Source organism: Mustela putorius, unplaced genomic scaffold (genome assembly GCF_011764305.1).
Source record: "Mustela putorius furo isolate JIRA1106 unplaced genomic scaffold, ASM1176430v1.1 tig00003845_pilon_pilon_pilon, whole genome shotgun sequence".
NCBI classification, from domain to species: domain Eukaryota; kingdom Metazoa; phylum Chordata; class Mammalia; order Carnivora; family Mustelidae; genus Mustela; species Mustela putorius.
The window spans coordinates 77,613,498-77,634,340 of record NW_025421998.1 but is presented as its reverse complement, the minus strand read 5'-3'; the positions used below and the strand labels follow the sequence as shown (position 1 = coordinate 77,634,340).

General features: G+C 41.2%; 1 protein-coding gene across 4 annotated transcripts in view; it reads right to left on the bottom strand.

Moving 5' to 3' along the window:
* CPED1 (cadherin like and PC-esterase domain containing 1) overlaps positions 1 to 20,843 on the bottom strand; it is a 265,626-nt gene that overhangs the window by 6,359 nt on the left and 238,424 nt on the right. For all 4 annotated transcript variants that reach the window (XM_045062916.1, XM_045062917.1, XM_045062918.1 and 1 more), the window contains 4 exons: positions 14,235 to 14,455; positions 13,877 to 13,978; positions 13,355 to 13,442; positions 9,201 to 9,347 (listed from right to left, as the gene is read on the bottom strand). In XM_045062916.1, coding sequence (XP_044918851.1) covers positions 9,201 to 9,347; positions 13,355 to 13,442; positions 13,877 to 13,978; positions 14,235 to 14,455 — 558 coding nt within the window. The remainder of the gene's footprint in view (positions 1 to 9,200; positions 9,348 to 13,354; positions 13,443 to 13,876; positions 13,979 to 14,234; positions 14,456 to 20,843) is intronic.

Here is a 20,843-nt window from a genome sequence, read left to right as displayed (position 1 = left end):
ACTTAATGATTTATTTTTTTCTACATTGTATCCAACTTTCAATCTTCAGAGCTCTCTGCAAGGAAACACATGGAGTAATTCAGACATGGTCCCTCCCCTCAAGGGGGCTATATAAAGACACATGTCTAAGATACTTGAAGTAAGAACAAGAATGAAATGACTTCAAAGACATTGTCTGAGACTCACTCCCCAAGGTCAGGCACCATGTTGTTTCCATGTAATGAATAGTTCCTTCGTACATTACTTAGTACTAATTTATGGTGGGTATGCTCATCTGTTCACAGAGCTTTATTTCCTTGAGCTTATTTGTTAAATTCAGTATGCAGCATTGCTGTCAAACTACTATCTCCAAGTTTCAAAATATTACTGTATTTTACCTACTCTTACGGATTCTAAAGTGAAGGAAAAGAACTTAGGTACAGTTTTTAGGCTTGGAAATGTTATGCAAGTGAAAGATGTTTGATACCTGTACAATGAAGAGCTAATTGCTTCTTTCCTTTGATCTCTTGTGTGGAAATGTGCTCATTTGGGTCCTTCCCAAAAATCAGAGGACCATTTGGGATTCTTAAAATCCAAATAAAGTGTCAAGTGGAATGTGGCTTTGAAAGAGAGATGTTAGCAATACAAATGTTAGGTTACCTCCGGGGGCACAATAGTAATAATAATAATAGACAATAAAAGTGAGCTATTGGAAAACACCAGTGAAAGAGTTAGGCATTAAACCGAAGACAAGACCCTAAATGCTTCTGTATGGTGGTCACCTCAAAAAGAGACAACTTCTGTTTGATGCTTCTTTAAACTTGGGTGCCTATAACTCAAGCACTGAGAAAGAGACATATCTATCCAGAGGGATAAGGATAAGGAACTATCATACATAGTTAAGTGATGCATATATATGTGATTGGCTGCATGTTGACATTATTCCAAACACAAATGTTAAATGGCAATTATTTTGACACTGTCAAATGATCCAAAGTCTCTAGCTTTGTGTGTATGTGTTGCTGTTTATTTTCTTTTTGTGAGTTTATCTGTGAAATTATATTTAAAATGAGGAAATGAGAGTGAAGGAAAATTGGTCTTTGTGAAGTGTGATCACCTGGTCAGATCAGCATTGCTCTATAATCACAAGTAAAAGTGTAGTAACAAAAGTTATTTTCCTCTGGCAGTGTTCACATTTAGATGAAGTAACATGTAGACATAGACTTTCAAGTGAAGATTACACTGTTTCAAAACAACAACATAGTTTTAATATATTAACTATAGAAACATAGAAAGGAGAAATTTTGGTGCTGGAATCAAGTGCTGTCATGATAACATATTATAGAATATGGAAATGACCACATTTTTCTGTGACTCAGAGTAACAGGAATTTAAAATTCTGTGCTTGGACATGCAGAAGTAACTTTTACTTTTTCATAGGTTTCCTATATGCTAAGAGACCTCCTAGCTTATGATTGTAGATCTTTCCACATCTCCACATAATTAAAGACTTGGGCACACAAACATTTTAGAAGGCATACAAATGGCTACAGTTCAACTTGACTGGCTTTGTCCTCTGGCTATTGTAGGACTAGCCAAACAAATGAAAATCTATTAATAAATTACACAGTAAAACCCACATTGCGACTTTTACTATTAAATGCATGTAACTTTAACACTCAAAATTGATTTCACATAAATATTAATCAGAATGAGTATATTACCATGTCAATTAACAGTTGCATCTAAAATAACTTTGAATTTTCAAAAAGTCAGTACAAAAAGGGAGAGCTTGGTGAATTGGAAACGTGTCAGGCGTATTAGAAGCAAATACCTTTCCTAAAACCGATCTTAACCTGAGTAACACCCAAGGAACTTCTGATGTGGTTCCAGATCCACAGAACAAAATAGAAAACAATTTTCCGTGGGTCAAGTGTTCCAAAATCTCTCTAGCCTGGATTAAGGGGGATGTTCTGATTATAAACGTGTTCCATGGACATGGATGGGCTAGGAAGAGCAACGGGAGTAGTGGCTTTCCAAGGCTGGAAAACCTGACATTGACCAACATGTGCTCGTGTGGTCTTTTAAGATAAATGCATACGATTGAAGTACTTTTTATTTGGTATAGTCATTCTGCAGACATGACATTCAATCCAAGATCCAGTCACCAAATTTACAACCAGCTGAAAAAGTAGCCCAAGAATTCACAGAAACGGAATAAAAACAAAGCAACAAACAACAGCTAGAAGCCAGTCCTTATAATTCATAGTTCCATTTCAGGAAATCATGCAATTTTTTACAGATAATAATGATTTTTTTTCATCTACCCCCCCTAATATTTAATCATGGCCACATGAAATAAGCTATGTTTTGACTGAAGGGAGTCCAATTTCTGAATGGGTCTAAGATGCTGAGGATTAGAAGGCAAGACTAAAGTTTTCTTTAGGAATGAGGAATTGTTTTTTGCTTTTGGTGTTTCCAGATTTGCAATGTCTCCGTCTTTCCCCCTACCTCCCAATCTCCAGGGCTTCTTACTCTGACAGCTGAGCCTTTTTAACTTCTGCCCCTCAGACAGGCCTCAGTTTCCAGCTCTGGGGATGAATTCTGCTCTGAGGTGGAGAGACTGATTAGAAGGAGCCAGAGACCAGTAGTTTACCATATCCAGTGAAACTGTGGTTCCCTCTTGTACTCCTCGGGAGTTCTCCAGAGACTAAGTCCCGTTTCAAACTCTGTTTTCTAAGTGGTTGGATATTCATGTCACTGAATTCTTGATATTATTTGAATGACCTTCATTTGTTCAATGGATTACAAGCTAAGTTCCTACCCTGCTGTAGTTCCATGTACTTTTTGGGTCTTGGAATCTATTTTGACCTTCACTCACAGGTATCTCTTTCCATCGGTCTCTCTGGTTTTATTTAAGCATATGGTACCAAAATGTCACTTAGAAACAATTTGTGTGGACCAACATTCCAACTGCTGGCTTCACTATAGAGATTCGCTCAGCACTACTGGGGCCTTTGAAAGGGGAGCCTCCACTGGGCCACTCAATTTCTTGTCAGAGGAACCCTCTACCCCTTGTCCAAGGTGGTACGTGCCCATCTATGCCCTTCTGCTGGTCTACTGGTATTCCACAGGGTCTGGGGAGAAAGTATAGGAGCTCCGTCCTTCAGGGCCAACTTTCCCTTTCATTTTTCTGATTTCAGCCTCTAGATTAACTTGTTCTTTTCTGTACCTGTGTTTCTGAGTCCATCTCTGATGTTCAATTTTAACAGAAATCGTATCTATGGATGTAGGTTCTTGGCTGCATGTGGTGGGGTAAGGGGTCCACCAATTTTGCATACAGACTTTCCGACCTGTGTCTCAGCTCTGCCTTCTTCTGCCCCTACTTCCCTCTCCCCGCTTCAGGCCTGGACCATTCAGAGGATCTGTGGGCAAGTGTGTTTCGCCTCTAGTTGGAGATTCTCCTCTCTCACATTTTACATTGTAACTTCCTTTGCAGGCTAAGTTAAACTTCTTAGAATGAATTCAGATTTCTTGCCATTATGAGTTATTTCTTCTTATTCTGTCTTAGTGGGGAATGGTGGTGAATAGCTTAATGTCTTTAAGGTCTTTTGGTGGAGTTTCAAGTGGAAGAGAAGATAAATGCTTGTGGTCATTCTGCCACATTTAATCTGTACTCCCCACATGATTTTTGACCTCATCCTCTATGCTAGTTTTTCCAAAGTGTGTTTAGTGAGGTGTTAATAGTTGTTATGAATAAAAGGAAAGTGGTTCTGTGGTCAAAATGTTTGAGAAAAACTGGGTCAAATGGAGCTAAATAGTTTCTTTGCTGTAAGAGCTTTTTGGATCATTTAAAATACTAATATTATTTGAGAATCTTTACAGTAGAGGGGTGTACAGAGTTTCCCAAACCACAGATCCTGTTTTCACTAGGCTAGAACATCAAAACATAGAGTAGGGAATGTTAATCAAGGCAGTTCAGAGTCCATCTTAGCTTGACTCTTAAAGCTTTGGTAGTAAATCCCCCGAAATGAGGGTTTATGGCAAAAAACAAAAAGAAAATAAAAAAAAAACCCATGAGATACTTACGGATCAACATCTCATCTGAATTCATTCTCAGCAGGCACTGATCTGTAATCTAATCACCTGGCAGAAAAAGCTAGAATTCTTGGAGACAATAGACTGAGCACTGGGGAAAAAAAAAAAAAAAAATTGTCTAGGATCACTTTCCCCCAAAAGGGGTTTAGGAATGGTAGGCAGTGAAACTCCTGTGACTCGTCTTTAGTGATAAGGCCATTGAAAGGTGTTAAATGACAACATTGGATTGGAACCACAGAAACATCCTGGTGGGGAAGTCAAGGATGAATTTGAGAAATTGAAAGTGAAGCTTCCAAGATGGAAATATTGCAGAAGTCCAGGGCAAGTAAATGATAGAGAAGAAGGAAACTGCAGCCAACCTCATTCATTTATCAGCACCCTCCCACGATGTACAGTGTCCTTGACCAGATCCTCGCCCACATTACCAAGAACCTTCCTCTTATGTATCCCTAAGTATGGATTATTCCCTTTCTGCCTATAAACATGAGAAGTAGTTCCTCCTATAAACTGCTCCCAGACCACTTTCTTTTCTGAATCTGGTATCTTTCCTTTATTTTTATTTTCACTTGTTGAAAGGCTTTAACCAGCTTCCTTCTCTCATCCCCCCCCCTTTTTTTAAAGATTTATTTATTTATTTATTTGACAGACACAGATCACAAGTAGGCAGAGAGAGAGGAAGAAGCAGGCTCCCTGCTGAGCAGAGAGCCCAATGCGATGCTGGGCTTGATCCCAGGGTCTGGGATCATGACCTGAGCTGCAGGCAGAGGCTTTAACCCACTGAGCCACTCAGGCGCCCGCCCCTCCTTGTCTCATTTCTTATACCTCTTCAGTTACTGTAGTTTAATTCATGCCCCCAATATTTTACTGAAATTACTCCTGCATGATCAGAAAAGACCTTCTTAATGCCAAATCACTGACTATGTAAAAATCCTTATCTTAATAAATCTATCCATTACATTTGACAGCAGTAATGCTGTTTTGATCTCTCCCTACAAATTTTCACTTTTTGGCTTCCCATGGTACTACACTCCACTAGAGTTTTCGTCTATCAGTTTATTCTCTAAATTCAAAGGCTCCTGTTTCTGCAAGCTTTGCTTAAATATTGGCATTTCCAAGAGTTCCTCAGCTTCTCTTACTCTGCTCACTTTCTCTGGATGATCTATCTTCATTGTTGCAACTGTAGTGTTTTCTGACGACTTCCAACCTTTTATCTCCAGCCGCACCCTGCCCCTCGAGCTTCAGACTTGTGCAGCCAACTGCCTGTGAGATATCTCCACCTGGATGTCCTACAGGCATCTCAAACACAACATGTTCAAAACCGAATCATCATCTTTTCCCTGAGCCGGTACCTTCTCAGTCATTCTCTGACTCAGTTGCTGGTTCAGCTCTAATTCATCACCCAAGTTAGGAGTCGTCTTTGATTCTTCCTACACCCCCATGCTGCAGATAAGATCTACAGATTTTACTTTTAAAATAGGGCCTGCGTTTGTCTCCTTCTCCCTCATGCTTGCAGTCTCTGTCCTGGTTTGGGCAAGCTTTTATCATCTCTCACATGACTTCTGAAAACGTCTCCTAAGTTCTCTCCCAGACTCAGTTCTGTCTCCATCTTCCCCCCTCAATGTTATTTGAGACAAAGATGCGACCATCTCACTTCTCCGTAAAACTTTCGTTGGCTCTTCCTTACCTATAGGATAAAGTCTAAGCTCTTACCATGATCTGGCCCTAGCCCACCTTCCCCAGGCCCTGATTTTAACTGACGTTCTACAATACACAGAATTGCATGTTGGGGATATGTTACATTTGAGATACTCAAGGGAACCCTAAAAAATGTTCTCCTAACTCATTTTATAGTAGTTAGTAGAGAGCTCACATAGACACTCAAATATTTGTTGAATTAAATTGCCATTACTAATTTATTAAAAATAGCCATGCTAAAGGCTTTTTTCTTCCTTGTGTTTATGACAAACTTTTAAACTTTGAAGGAAAAAGGGCAAAACTTCAAGCCACCACATAGAAGGCAAACTTTTCTAGGTCAGCTAAGTTTTTGTTTACCTAATTAAAATTAAATAATAAAGTATAAGATGAAGATCAAACAATAAAGGGGAAATAATCTCTGACAAGGAATTGAAAATCCTTTCTTCTTTCCATGGTGCCAGAATCAAAGGAAACTTGGGGTTATTAGAGTTGGGTAGTAATGCCAGAGGGATTTTTTTTCCCTCCCTTTGGACTGAGTCAAAAGCTGTATGCCTGCCAGAAAACAGAGATCTCATGTAAGGTTTATACAGCTGATTAGACTAATTAATAATCACACAACAGTTGTGGATTTGTCCCTCCTGCAGCCAGGTCTGAGCTGATAATATTTTTGTATCCTTCCCAGGTTTTAGCTTACTCATAGTAGATGTTTGCCACATAACTAAAGGTACTATCCAAAACCACTCTTGGGCAAAAGCTACCTGGATCCTGTTTGTTGTCCTGCACAAACACTGCGAAAACAAAATTCCATTTCTGCCCATGAAGAGAAACACCTGCTTTTCTAATCAGCAAGAACATTATAGTCAAAACTGATGCACGCCAGTTGGGAAAGTGTTTATAGATTCATGGTGGCAACACATTCTCTCTCTCGGTGTCTTGACAGATGAAAAAGTTGCCCCCAAGACCTTTGGTGACAAGAACCCCACTGAAGTAGGTTTGTTATGTCTATGATGGAATTCCCACCACAAATCAAAGAGGACACATCAAGATCTTACTATAATGATTATAGCAATCCTTCTCAGGTATGTCTGAATCTATTGTGGGAGTAGTTTGATTGAACACTAGAAGATACAAGGCTCAAATTCTTATGGTTTTAGCACAGCTGATTTTAATTCTTGGTCTTACTGTATGACAAATTGCTTTGCCAGCTCATAAGATGAGCACAGAGGCAAAAATGGTTATTATTAATAGATTTCTGCCCTTTCATATGGTTTGCATGAAACCAATAATGTACTTTTCCCTGGCTTGGTACATTAACCATCAAATCATCCTTTGTAAGGGCCTTTAGATTTTCTTATTGTTTATAGGAAGCTCACAGTGATTTAAGATGTTGGGTGATGGTTTGGAGAAGTTATAAAACATCAGTGTCGGCACTAGAAACTTCCTGAGGTACAAGTAGTACATACTGTTCAAGACTTAAGTGACAATTATGCCTAAGTGATGAATGGGTTAGAGACTTTGTAATGAAGAGAGTCAGTTTCAGAAAGATGATCTTATCATTCTGTGGTAGAAAGGCAAATGCTCCCAGAAGTATTTTAGCTCAAATAAGAAAACTTCAACATGGATAACACTGCTTCAGAATCAGCTGAGATAATTTCAATGATACCTAGGTAGTTGCCAAGTCAGCACACGTTAGAAATAGGGCTTAAAAAACAATTTATACATGATCATTGCACATAATTAAAAAATCAAATAAGTGACATAATTTCACCTGACATGCTTAAATCATGGTTATGCAAATTAAAGATGATTTTATTAGTAATATTTAGAAGCCAATATTCTAGTTGTGGTGGTTCAAAGAGTCTTTGTTGCAGTCTTTGAATTCCATGACTACTAGTGTCACTGGTTAGTGCTGTAGCAGGAGATACATGCAAAGCGATCACGTGGGAAGGGCATCTTCTGTTTTTAATTGGAGTCATGCTGGGAATCTCTGGAAGACTTCTCCTTTTTAGGCTTCCAGAGTGACTAAAGATGAAGAAGAAAAACAGATACCCTCCCCTCTCAAATACTAATTGAAGACACATTATATAAAAATAAGTAAATAAACAAACCTTTTCTAAAAGGGGCAAAACCCCGGTCTGTATGTTGTCTTTCAAAGTCCCCATTTTATGTGGGTTTTGGCAACCTCTGACCTGTTTTTGCAGCCAACTCTGATACTGGCTCTGCGGCAAGATCATTTCTTTCTCTTCTAGGCTACCTGCCCTTGTGTTTCTAAGTCTTGACTTTTTGCAGATAGCATAGAAACTGAAAGGGTGTATTTTTTTTTTTTTTTTTTTTTTTTTGGTGGAAGAAAGAAATAGACACACAGTCTCCTACAGCATAGAAGCTTCTCTGCAACAGCAAGGCCAAGTTCAAGTTACTAGATCAAAACTGAAAATGCCCTGCTCTGCACTGTGGGTGCAGGCTCTTGCTTCCCTGAGATGCAGGTGCACTTGTCATACATAATTATATGTAAAAACACACACACACACACACACACAGAATATTTAGAAGAACCAATACAGTGTCAATAACTCTTGGGTAGCCATAAAAACCCAAGGACCAAAATGGATCTGACAGTCATTTTAAGGTTGGAAAATGGGATCCAAGAATCCTTTAGTTGTCATTGCCTTAGTCAACCCAACGACTGCCTTCTGGTTTACAAGGGCTGTAAGACTGAGTGACAGGCTTTAGGTGCTGGGGCCTGAAACTCTTGCTGCCTACTCAGCACCCTTCCCTTTATCCTTTCCAGACATTCTTCCTAATAAACCCCCTTCCTCTGCTAATTCTGTCTGCTGTGTCTTGGAGAACCCAAACTGACGGAGGAAGAAACCTGCTGTTGCCTCTGCTAACACCTTATCAGCTTCGCCTATTTTAATATTATATACTATTTGATGACTACAGATCAAATCATTTTCCCCATGGGGTGCTGAGGGCTACTCAAAACATAGCTCCACCTCTTTCATGCATTGGCTCAACCAATGGAAGAAGGTCATTCATGAGTCTAACACATTAAATTGTCTTGATTTTCAAGCTCCACCAAAGACCTGCTACCTTCTTTGGCCACAATGTCTGATGGGAAGGTTCAGGGTCTGTTAGAAACGGCAGGTGCTCTCCAGGTTTCCATCCTCCTGCTTGTGTTGACTGGTGATCCTAGTTTTTAAATGTCTACCTAAGAGCAAATTTTTTTTTTTTAACTTCTTATTTTGTAGCACCTCCAGTTGTGACTGCTACATGCTTTGAGTGAGTGATGCTGAATACCTCATTTGATCCCCCCCACCCCCGACATGGTTTTTTTAATACAAAATAACACGGACAACAAAACTAAAGATATAATGAGAGATGTTTTAAAAAATCAAAAGCTACAATAAATAAAGAGCCAGGATAAATACCTCATGAAAATGGCACCCGCATGTCCCTTGCAAAAACTCTTTGTATCGCCCCATCGTTATAGTAAATGTGTCAACCACTTCATAGCCATAGGTTTTTGCGGCATCCAGAATAATCACATTTTCCTTCCATAAGTTCTGAACTTCACTCTGCAGTGCAATGGAGGAAAATGGGAATTAAAAAAAAAATTCAGTTAGATTGAGTTTGTTTGTTCGTTTTTTTTAATCAAGAGGATTGTTTTACGATTTACTAATTCAGGTAGAAATCATGTAAATATCATCGTTTTTACAGATTGGTCCCACTGCAAGAAAAAGAATTTCACACGCATTTCTGAAACAAAGACTTCTCAGTTTTTTACTCAAAATATAAGTGCAAACGTTTACGTGAATCTAAAACGGTGACACATAAATATCTAGAATGACACACGGTTTGGAACTTTTCCTTCTATGTTTTAACCTTCTTAGGTTTCTTCCCAGGGAAGGTTCATTGAGATATTTAAAATTCTCACTGTAAAAGTCAAAATTTGAACATCATGAAGGCTATCTCCCTCTATTTGGATTCTTACTCATTTAGTCATTTGAGTATTAGTTAGTATCTGTTTTGGGCTTAGCTCTGTGCTAAGGGACCACAATAGAAGGAAAAATAAATCGTGGCCCCTGCTTCCTCAGACGCTGCATTCTAACTGGAGAAACACATTTGCAAACATTTACTAAGACCTTTACTGGAATGTAAAGATCCTAGCCTCTGGGCCATTGGGGAGGAGGGACCCGCTAAGCAGGGTGGTGGAGGGCGGTTCAGCGGGTTCAGCGAGGCTTCAGGAAACGACGGAACTGAGTGCCGGCTCCAGCCCCTGCTTTGCCAAATCATATTCTTCCCTCCCTCCCCAACCATGTCCAGAGCCATGAGCGAGCTTGGCCGAAAGTCCAATTCAGGTCCACTGTGGAGAGGAGCAACCCCTCCTCTAACTATTCTCGCTCTGGGATTTCTCATCAGCGTGGCTTGGATGCTCTCAGACCGACCTGCAGTCCGAGACTCCTCCCTCCTCATCCACCCTTCTTGGGCTCTCTTCCTCTCAGACAGTAACAGCCAACCACGTGCCCAACAGAGCCCAGGATAGAGCAGACACTCCAAAAGTATTTGGTTCGAGATTGAGTGATATGCTTTAGGTGCTGGGGCCTGAAACTCCTTCTGCCTACTCACTACCCTCCTCCCCGACATTCTTCCTAATAAATCCCCTTCCTCTGCTAATTCTGTCTGTTGTGACATGGAGAACCCAAACTGACCGAGGAAGGAAACTGCTCTGGCCTTTTCTAACGGATAAAAATTCTTTTTATTTTCCGGTTGAAAAAGAAAATCACAGGAATGCCTGGGTGGCTCAGTGGGTTAAGCTTCTGCCTTTGGCTCAGGTCATGACTGGGATCCTGGGATCGAGTCCCACATTGGGCTCCCGAGCCTACTTCTCCACCTTCCTCTAGTCCCCCTGCTTGGGCTCTCTCTCTCTCTCTGTCAAATAAGTAATTAAAAAAAAAAAAAAAAAAGAAAGAAAAGAAAAGAAACAGCAAATCACTTGTTTTGTTGGTCCAACTGCAAGAAAAAAGCAGCAGTACAAATATGTCTAATTTTCTGTCTTCTCCACTGTGCTAGCATACCTATCTTCAGGTAATACCGAAGGAAGAGTATTTCCCCCAAAATAAAAGTAGTGAATAGAAGAATTCCTAAAGAAGAAATCTAGAGGAAAGGAACATAGGTGAATTTGGTTGATGCCATCATGTGAACGATGATGTTTAATATTGTTTGTAGACTTCTTGTCCGGTTACAAGTATTTTCTCAGTTTTAATTTGTGTAGATATGAAAGGTATATGGAACTTTACAGTAAGAGGGTTCTAAAGAGAGTTTTCTAGACAAAGGTTGGTTCTCTGGGAAACAGACTCCTGAGATGGGAATTTGCTTGCAGGGAGCTAAGAGGAGAGTGTTTTGGGGATCAACACCTATAAGGAAGTGATGTAGTTCTATGAGAGGGTTTTGTGGATCCCACTGGGAGTTCTAGAGCTGGTTCCTCCAAGACGGCCCAAACTAGGGAAAGGAAGCTGAATCTTGGTACCCCTATACTGGCAAGTCAGGCCTGGGCAGCAAAAGGCAATTCCTGCCGAAAGTCAGGAGGGAGTCCTCGCTGGGCCACACCCCCAGTCGCCCAGGTGAATGAATGTCTCAGTCTTGAAGGGGCGATCTAGGAGGAGACAAACCCTAGGAAGGATCATTCACTCATTCTTGCAGGAGATATTTTTTGAACGGTCTATGTGCTGAAGATGGTGTTTTGCATTTGGGGTAGCAGAGTGTGCAATGCAGCCCTTCCTTCCTCCCTGGTCCTTGCTCTCCCAGAAATTCGTCTAGCAGGGGAGACAGACAACCAAGGATTGTCTCTGTTGAGCGGCATCAACAGAGACGTGAGACTCTATCACAGGAGCTCCTGGCAGGACTAGCCAATCCAGTCTCGTGTATCCGTTAAGTCTGCCCGTGGTAAACGAACACGTGAAGGATCATTGGAAGTTGTTCAGGCGAACAGGTGGTGGGAGAGTGGGCTCCACGCAGAGGGAACAGTGATTTCAAAGACCCGGACGTGAGTGAGAGCATGGTGTGCTTGAGGAACTGAAACTTGCCCAGCAGGACTGAGCTCAGTAGCAGTGCGTGCATGAGTGTTTACACATGTGTGCACATGTGTGCATACGCACGGGTAGCAAGTCTACAGAGAACAGCAGAGGCAAGCTCTTGAATGGCCATGCCGGCAACAATTGAGTTCAGCCTTATTTTCTGCCTCTACTTGCAAGTCTCCCTATCTCTTTTGTTCTATCCTCTCCCCTTTGTTTCTCCTCTCCTTTAGTCTTCATTCTGTTTGAGAAGATTGATGGGGATCCTCAAAGCCGTGCTGGGAGACATACGACTGAACACAGGATCTGGCACAGAGAAAGTGCTGCAGAAATGTTTGCTGTCTGCTGTGATGAACTAATCTTGAGTTTGGAACCTAAATAAAAGTAGGAGCCACAAGCACTGCAGTTCCGGAGAGGGGTAAAGTGGGGGCTCAAAGCAGAGTCGTCCTGAAGGAACTGTAACCTTGACTGTAGCCTTCAAATAACATTCAAGGACATTCAACTCAAAACCATTAATAAGGAACTGTCGTCTAATCCAGTCTCCGACCCTTCAGCTACCCCAGATATTAAATACGTCAACTCATCTTAAGGGACTTTCCCCTCCCCACATTACCTCTGAGAGGCTGAATTTGGATCCCTGACTTGGGCCACATTCTATCTGTTCTCCTGCTTTGGGATCAGAGATCTGACACCGAGGCAGGCAATGGTTTAGAGGGAAAGGGAATCGTGTCATCTGTGCTGGGGAACTTGAGGAGGGATCAACACCACACACACACACACACACACACACACACACACACACACACACACACCTCACTCAATGTATACAGTAAATGGACAGTTTCCCGTCTCCCCTGAACAAAGCCATGAAGTCCCGCCTGCCCTGAACTCTCCTTGCTTTAACAAGTGCTGCTGCTTCTCTTACTTACAGATAGTGCCTTTCTTTGCTTTTCTTTCCTTTTCTTAGACTTCTGTTCAGTGCTTTTCTATAAGAACTGGTCAGAGGCCTCTAACTCTTCCCCTTTCTGAATATCCAAGCAAAGATAAAACTAATGATACTACTTCAAAGACTTTTTTTTAAAAGCAATCAGTCAGAAATCATCTTCAAAAAAGCCACCCTTTTCCTAAAGTACTCATTGATACTGACAATTTCATTTGTGGTTTCAGCATGAGTCTTTTAAGGTGTATGAAATGTTCGTGGGGTAAAGGGATACTTAAAGATGAATCTCTCTGATCCACCCTTCAGTTCTTTATTTTTTATAGCATGGCATCCCCTTTCTTGTCTTAGGAGTTCAAAGCATTATTCATAATGTGTTAATGGGACATGGTCTCCTTATTTCCAGGAATAAGTATAATGGATTTGAAATCCTAATCCTTAAGTGCATTATCTCCTTTGATTTTTATGAAGGTGGCTGACTCTTATATAATGCCTTGTAGGTCCTTTTTCAGACACCAACAAAGATCCTTATAGGAACCATAAAGTTCATGTAGCTTAGAGGGAATGGGCCTACCTGTGTCAAGAAATGCAATCCATCCACTGGGAGATGAAATCCAATTCCCAAAGTTTTGATGATCACAAGGATATTGAGTAAATTTTCCCTGAGAAATAATCAGAATTCTGAGGTCATAAACCTTGATTACATTTCTTGGTATTTGTGCTTACATAAACAAATACAATGGAGTTCTTTTAGGATGTGATAATTGGCATATAAGACTAAATTCTCATTTTATAGATTTGGCATATTTTAGTTTTTTGTTTTTGTTTTTTTTTTTTGTTTTGTTTTTTTTTTTTTTTTTTTGTGGACAGAGTTTTATGTGTCAGTGGGTGTGTTTTTACCTGTAGAAAATATAAATGTGGATACTGAAGAGCCCTCTTGTGATGGATACAAAAAGTATTTTGAAACATTTTAAACCCGAGTTCTAAACTTCAAGCTGTCCTTTCCACAAAAATCTCGATAAAATTTAATCACCTCAACGGTGACTTTTCTTTTTAACTCCAAATGCTAATGACAATTCTTGTTGCAGAAACTCACCTCTTCAAAACCTTGTGAATAATCTGTAGGTGATTGGAATTGAGCCACTGAACACCACCAACAACCAACACCGTCTGGCCTGTGTTCTCCAGGGGACGCGATCTGAAATCCAGAAAGGAAAACAACACATGTTGCCTTGAAACAGATGGTTAACATTTTCTCAGCAGTGCCTCACGTTTCTCTGAGTCATAGCTAGCATCCCGATCACTGGACCTCCTTGTCCTTTCCAACTTGTTTTCAGTCACATTACTTGGGATTTAAGCTTTTCAGCACATTTGATAGACAGGGAGCAATGATGACCCCCAGCGAAACGTCGGTCCATTGTGGCACTGTGCCGTCCATAATAGTTCCACTGTACCTTTGCAAGAGATGTTCGAGCGCGTTCTCAAATGTTGGTCTCAATGAAGGGCTTATCCAGAATTGGGGATAGTAGGAGTAACTGATCAAAGTCTTCCCACCGTTGATGTTGTGATAGAATTTCGTGCCATGCACCTTCTGCCATTCCTGCAGGGTTTCATTCAGTCTTTCGATCAGGTAGTACATTATCCCTCTGTTGGTTGAATCTCCAATGAAAAGAATCTACGAATTAGAGGAAAACATTTGCTTTCAGATCTGATGTTTACATGGTATGAGAGACAATACAAAGTAAGTCATTTGTTGAATAGTCCTAAAGCCACAAGTCTAATTCTTTGGAAGAAAGCCCTTTCAGCTGTTAGAAATGATGTTAATCATATTCTCCCCCAAACCTGTTCATTTTCCTCTCTTCCATATTCCTCATAATTTTAACAGCCACTGACCTGCTCAGTTATGTTTAAAGCTTTTTGCTTTAGGCTCTCTTGGGTTTCTCCACTTCCCTTAGGTAGTTTGCTTTCCCATCTAATGAGCTGAACAGATTTTATTGATTCGGATAGGCCTGAATCAGGGACCGTACGATGACTAACATAACATTAAAAAAAAAAGAAACTCAAAACAAAAAACAAATAAGCATGAGGTACCTTAGTGTTGTAAGAATACTTAGATATTTTTTCCCACCTCTTCATTTCATAGATGCGAAAACTGAGAATTCACAGAGGCTGGATAGCTCAGTAGAAGTCATGCCACTGTTTGAGAAAAGAGCCAGAGGGCTGGACCCTGAGTCTCTGACTATGACCCAGGGAGCAGTCCCCAGCACCATTTGCCCGGGAAGACTCTTACTCATCACCTCCTTCAAAACCCTCCCACTGCCCCATGAAGCAGCTCTGCTTCAGGCTCCTATCACCCCAAAACTGTGGGAAAGGCTGCCCTCAAAGTCATGCTGTACACGCGGCACTACTGGGATAAATTTCCCAATGCCTACTTCCGGAGCTTGCACCTTCATGCTCGAAAACCTTATTGGGTCTCCATTTTTCTGTATAGTCAAGCCTATGTGATTGAGGCTGAGCCAATATTTGCAGAATTTTTATTGCATATCAGACTCTGCTAGGTGGAGACTTCACACAGGGCACTCCTTTTTAATCATAATGGTGAGGTTTGAGTCATTATTTCCATTTCACAGAGGAGCAATCTGAGGCTCAGAAGGCTCAGGGAACAATTGAAGGTTCATATATCTGGTAAATGGGGAACACAGGACTCAAACCTAGGCCCTTTGACTCCAAACGCAGGGTCAATGGCCCCGTCCTCCCAAGGCTTCCCTTCAGGTAAGCAGGTCAGACTCCTACTTTTTTGCTGAACATGATTTGCACTCCACAACGTCTGTTTTCCCTTGTGCTAATCTGCCTGCCTAGCAAGCTCCTCCCTCGGCAACCCCACCTGTGTAAACGCTGCACAAGCTCAGACCCCAAAGAAAAAACCGTAACTCCCAGAGGGTCTTGTCCAGTGCCCCAGCTTGTCCAATGACCTTCTCTGTCCTCTGTGATTTCATTACATTTTTAATTTCCATTACAGATTTTATCAAAGACTACATGACATTATGGCTATTCCTGTCTGTGTCTTTTTTTCTCATCTCATGTCAAGAAATATTTGAGGTCAGAGTCAGGGTTAATTCCTAAATTCTAATTTCCCCCATACTACCATGCATACATTTCAAAAATACTTATTGAATTGAAAGTCAAAGGGACTTCTGTTCGAGACAATCCTTTTTAATGTCTTGGGACAGGTTTATTTCATTCTTCAGTTTTCTCTGTGTTGGGATTTCTCTTTCTGTTAGCCCTGCACATATTTTTCTCTGATTTTAACGGCAGCCATTGCTGGCATTTCTCAGGACTACTGCATTTGTCCATGCACAGCAAAGTGAGTAAGAATCTGCAAATTTCATTCTTTCCATGGTAAGTGTATTCAATGAGCTGTGTGAAGAAATCCTCAAGACATCTCCGATTTGCCCTCAGATCAAACATCAGAAGCACCATCAAGCTAAACTGAATAATTTAGGGTGTCGAGGCCCCAGTCACTGATCCTCTTAGTCAAGTTCCATTTGGGGCAATAAACATCTGATATGATAAAATAATTTGTGAAATCCCTTGAAATTCTTTTTACTGGATTTAACCTATATAACAATTTGTTTTTCTGATTTAGAGTTTTGATTTTTAAAAGAGAACTTTGAATAATCTGGAAAGCTCTTCGTTTCAGATACTAGTAATTACCAGCTCCCTTTGGATCAGTTTGCTGGGGCTGCCGGGACAGAGTACCACAGACTGGGTGGCATATGCAACAGAAATTCATTTTCTCACTATTCTGGAGGTCAAAAGTCCACAATCAGGGTATTTGCGTGGTTGATTTCTTCTGAGGGCCTCTCTCCTTGTCTTGTAGATGGCTACCTTCTCTCTGAGTTTTCCACATGGTCTTTCCTCTGTGTGTGTCTGTGTCCTCATCTCCTCTTCGTGTGAGGACACCGGTCACATGGGATTAGGGGCCGCCCATAAGAGCTGATTTCGCCTTCATTACCTCTTTAAAGGCCCTGCCTGCAAACACGGTCACATTCTGAGGTGTTGGGCGTTAGGACCTCAACTTGAGAATTTGGTTAGATGGGAGAACTTTTCAGGTCTTAACACTGATAAAAGAACTTTGAGACCAGCTTTTTAAAACTAAATTGCCACTACAGGTTTTCCGATGGGTTCTTTTCATCATGGTGTGGAGTTGCAATCCCTCCTAGGGTATCTCTGGGCTGTCAGTAAGATCACTGGGGGTCTGTACTGTGGCCTACAGGGAGAGATACAGGGGCTTAGGAAAATCAAAGAAGCTGCTTGTTAACGAGAGAAGAACATTTTGGTCCCTTTTTTTTGTGGCGTTCTACAAAGAGGCAGCCCACAAAAACGTCAGAGGCAAAAAGAGTTATGTGTCAGAATTCTAAGGTACAGTTACTTGTTAACTAGATAATCTTAGATAAATTATGACTGCTCCAAGGTTTCCTCCTCTTACGTGTAAAATGTGGGGGGCGGGGGGGATAACAGCACCGCCTTAGAGAACATCAGTGAGATTGTCCCAGCCATCTGGTTCCTGGCACACAGGAAGCTCCCAATGTGAGCTAGCATGAAGGCACAGGAAAGGCCCGTAGCGTGTGCGGAGCCATCCAGGGGGTCTTGCAGTGCATTGCTAAGCACTTTAAATTCAGCAGCTTGTTGAGAGGAAACGTCAGAGAAGATGGGGAGTGTCTCCGTCAGAGCGCTTGCCCTGCGAAGTCTGCTGGAGATCCCCCCACCCCTTCACCCCCCCTTCCCCAGACTCACAAGGCTGCTGGTGAAGCCTGAGCTCTGGATGCAGAACCGGGAAGAGCTCACCACCCTGAGCAAACCAACACTGTCAGAACCAGCCCTCGCCTCTCCATTCCTGACCAGGGACCAACAAGAGCTGCGGGGTTTGGGAGAAGGAAGCCTCACCACCAACATGTGCAAAACGAGTGCTAAATTGCAAATAACTAGGTAGCGTTTTTCAAGTCTGGTGGTCAGGACTCTGGGAGGAATATTTCCTAGAGAATTGTTTTCTCCCAGAGCCTTTCTATTCTATGAAAGAGAGAGATGATAAGTTCTAACTAAAATGAAAATGCAGTTGTGATTTTAAGATGGCCTGTTCTGTAGGGGAGCAGTTTTGTAAGAGGCTGATTTCTAACTTCGAAAGGTCAGTTCTTTTAAGTGCATGTACACAATTGAAAAACAACGTCAGGAAACAGAGTGGTTTTTTTCCCCCCAGTTACATGGCTAACAGCCAATCTTTATATCTTTTAGATCCTTCAATTTGGGGAATTTTCAAAAAGGAAATTTGTACATTATTTGTTTTAAAGGTCGACATTAAAAGGCCCAAATTTCCATAAAAATACTCAAAACTGGCCATAAAATTTGTAAATAATTCTTCTTCCCTGTCAACATTATTGCTTCACACTAGCATGTATAGGTTCTGGTTGGCATAGGCAATTAATGAAAAAAATGTGATCATTAAATATAAATAACTAGCAAGCAATTATAAAAATAACCAACGTCAGCAATAGCTAGTTTATTCCCCCCTACCAAAACAGCAAAGATTTTGAAAGCCCCTATAATCTTATGAGCTTGGGGAAATGACCCCTCTCACTTACAACTGTGTAAGGACCACAAGGAAGAGGTTTTATTTTCTTTCTTTTCAACTGTTGAATCCCAAGACCCAGAATAGTGCCTGGCATAAGAGTCGGTTCTTATGTGTTAAATGGATGAGTGGAAACTTTGCTGTTGTGTGTATAAACTGGCAAATTTTAAGGAATTCCACTTCTAGGAAATATTTAAGGATGTCTATTACAATATATTTTAAAAGCAAAGTACAATGGAAACAGTACAAATGTCTTCCAGATTCCTTCTATTAAGGTATAATCATCCACTTGAATTTTTTTAATCTTTTAACAATGATACTGTAATACAGTGTGATGGGGAAGATTTCAGTTAACTTTTATCAAAAGCTCATTGCAATCCGAATATAAGTGATGATGGTATGTTTGTGAAAGGAAAGCGCGTGGATGTGTAGAAAGGGTCCTGGAAATTTACCCGCGGTTATTTTGCAGGGGAGGATATGACAGTTTATTCTGTTTTCCAAAATGAACATAGTAAGTCCATTCTGTTTATAAATGTTTTGAAAATTCACATAAAAATAATCAGCTTAAACAAATTTTATTTCTATTTTTGTGAAACAGTGGCTTAAGGGTCGGTTTAATAAACCCATCACAGGAATCGTGAGAATCCTATTTTGGATCCAGGTGGCAACTTTATTCCAAAGTTCTGGTTCTCCAGTGCAAGAGGGAAACCCAAGGTGGGCTCTGCAGAGGAGCAGAAGCCTCTGTGCCTGGCTATGTCCTGGGAGGCAGGACCTCAGCTCATCAGTGGGAGACAAAGATGTGTTTAGAGGAGTTTTGTATCTGTTCTAGCTCCAAGACCCAGTAGCAGGCAGATTCTCACCGAGAAGTTTACAGGGGCTGGCATATTTCCTACTCTTTTTCACACCACCGTGGACCAGAGGACCTAAACGCGTATCATGTTCCTAGGCTCTATTAAAGCTTAGGGCTTCTTTAAAATTCACCATATTAGAAACACATGAAATGGTTTAATTATCTTCGCTTTCATTTCCTCATACTATATTGCCCCTGTATTAAGTGAGGTAGGCTGTAGGTTATAACAAATAGAGCCCCCTCAAAGTAGAATGGCCTACATACGACTAAAGTTTATTTCTCCTTTAGGAACATAGTCCAGGTGGTTCCGGGCAGGTGTATGTGTGGGGTGTGGGCAGGGTCCCCAGATGGTTAGACTGTGTCTACTTCAGTAATGGTTTTGAAGAGCTTTGTAGGCATTGATATTCGGCTGAGGGAAGGGGTAAGGAGCTGCCAGGGTGTCTGTGGGCCCAGCAGGGCGGCTGAGCACATCACTGCTGCTCACACATTCCACGGGTTAGAGCTCTGTCTATGACAGCACCTACTTTCAAGGGAGACTGAGAACTGTAGTCAACTACATTGGCCAGGAAGAGGAGGAAATGGGTCTGATGAACGCTTAGCTAGCCTTTACACATTCTCCTACATGCTGTCTTTCTGGGGAAGAAACTAAAACCTACACTCAGAGTCTTCCACGTGTGAATTAGCGAAAGTATGAAGCACATGAAAGGCTACATTTATAATCCCTATGATGCAGAAAAGGATTTCTTTGTCCCTGAGACAAAAAATAGCAGGAAGTATTGTTAGTATTAATATCAGTATTAGCAGTAGTGAAAATGCAACCAAGATTGGGAATTTTGGCTGAAATATAAAAGTATAATGATTTTCTCCTAAAAATGGTGGGGGGTGCCTGGGTGGTTCAGTGGTTAAAGCCTCTGCCTTCGGCTCAGGTCATGATCTCAGGGTCCTGGGATCGAGTCCCGCATCGGGCTTTCTGCTCAGCAGGGAGCCTGCTTCCTCCTCTCTCTCTCTGCCTGCCTCTCAGTCTACTTGTGATCTCTGTCTGCCAAATAAATAAATAAAATCGTTTAAAAAAAAAAGTATAATGATTTTCATTCCACTCATCATCAATGAAGAGAACTAACAATGGTGCTACTTAAACAGGCAAATATTGTACTCTATTACCTCTTTCCTGCAGAGTCATCAAAAGTACCAAGGGCATAGCTAGCAAAGCAAGTTATAGAGAAATGAAAAGAGAAGCACTGGCGGCTATTTGGGTTGAGTCAATATAAAGGCAGTAAAATGCCGGAGCTCATTAGCTTCTCAGATTCTCCTCATCTGTTGAGGCTGAAAAAGAATTGGTGTTTGTTGGGCACCTGGGTGGCTCAGTTGGTTAAGCAACCGCCTTTGGCTCAGGTCATGGTCCCGGAGTCCCGGGATCGAGTCCCGCATCAGGCTCCCAGCTCCATGGGGAGTCTGCTTCTCCCTCTAACCTTCTCGCCTCTCATGCTCTCTCTCACTGTCTCTCAAATAAATAAATAAAAATATTAAAAAAAAAAAGAATTGGTGTCTGTAGAATCAATAGGCCAGAAAAAACCCCTTGATTTTAAA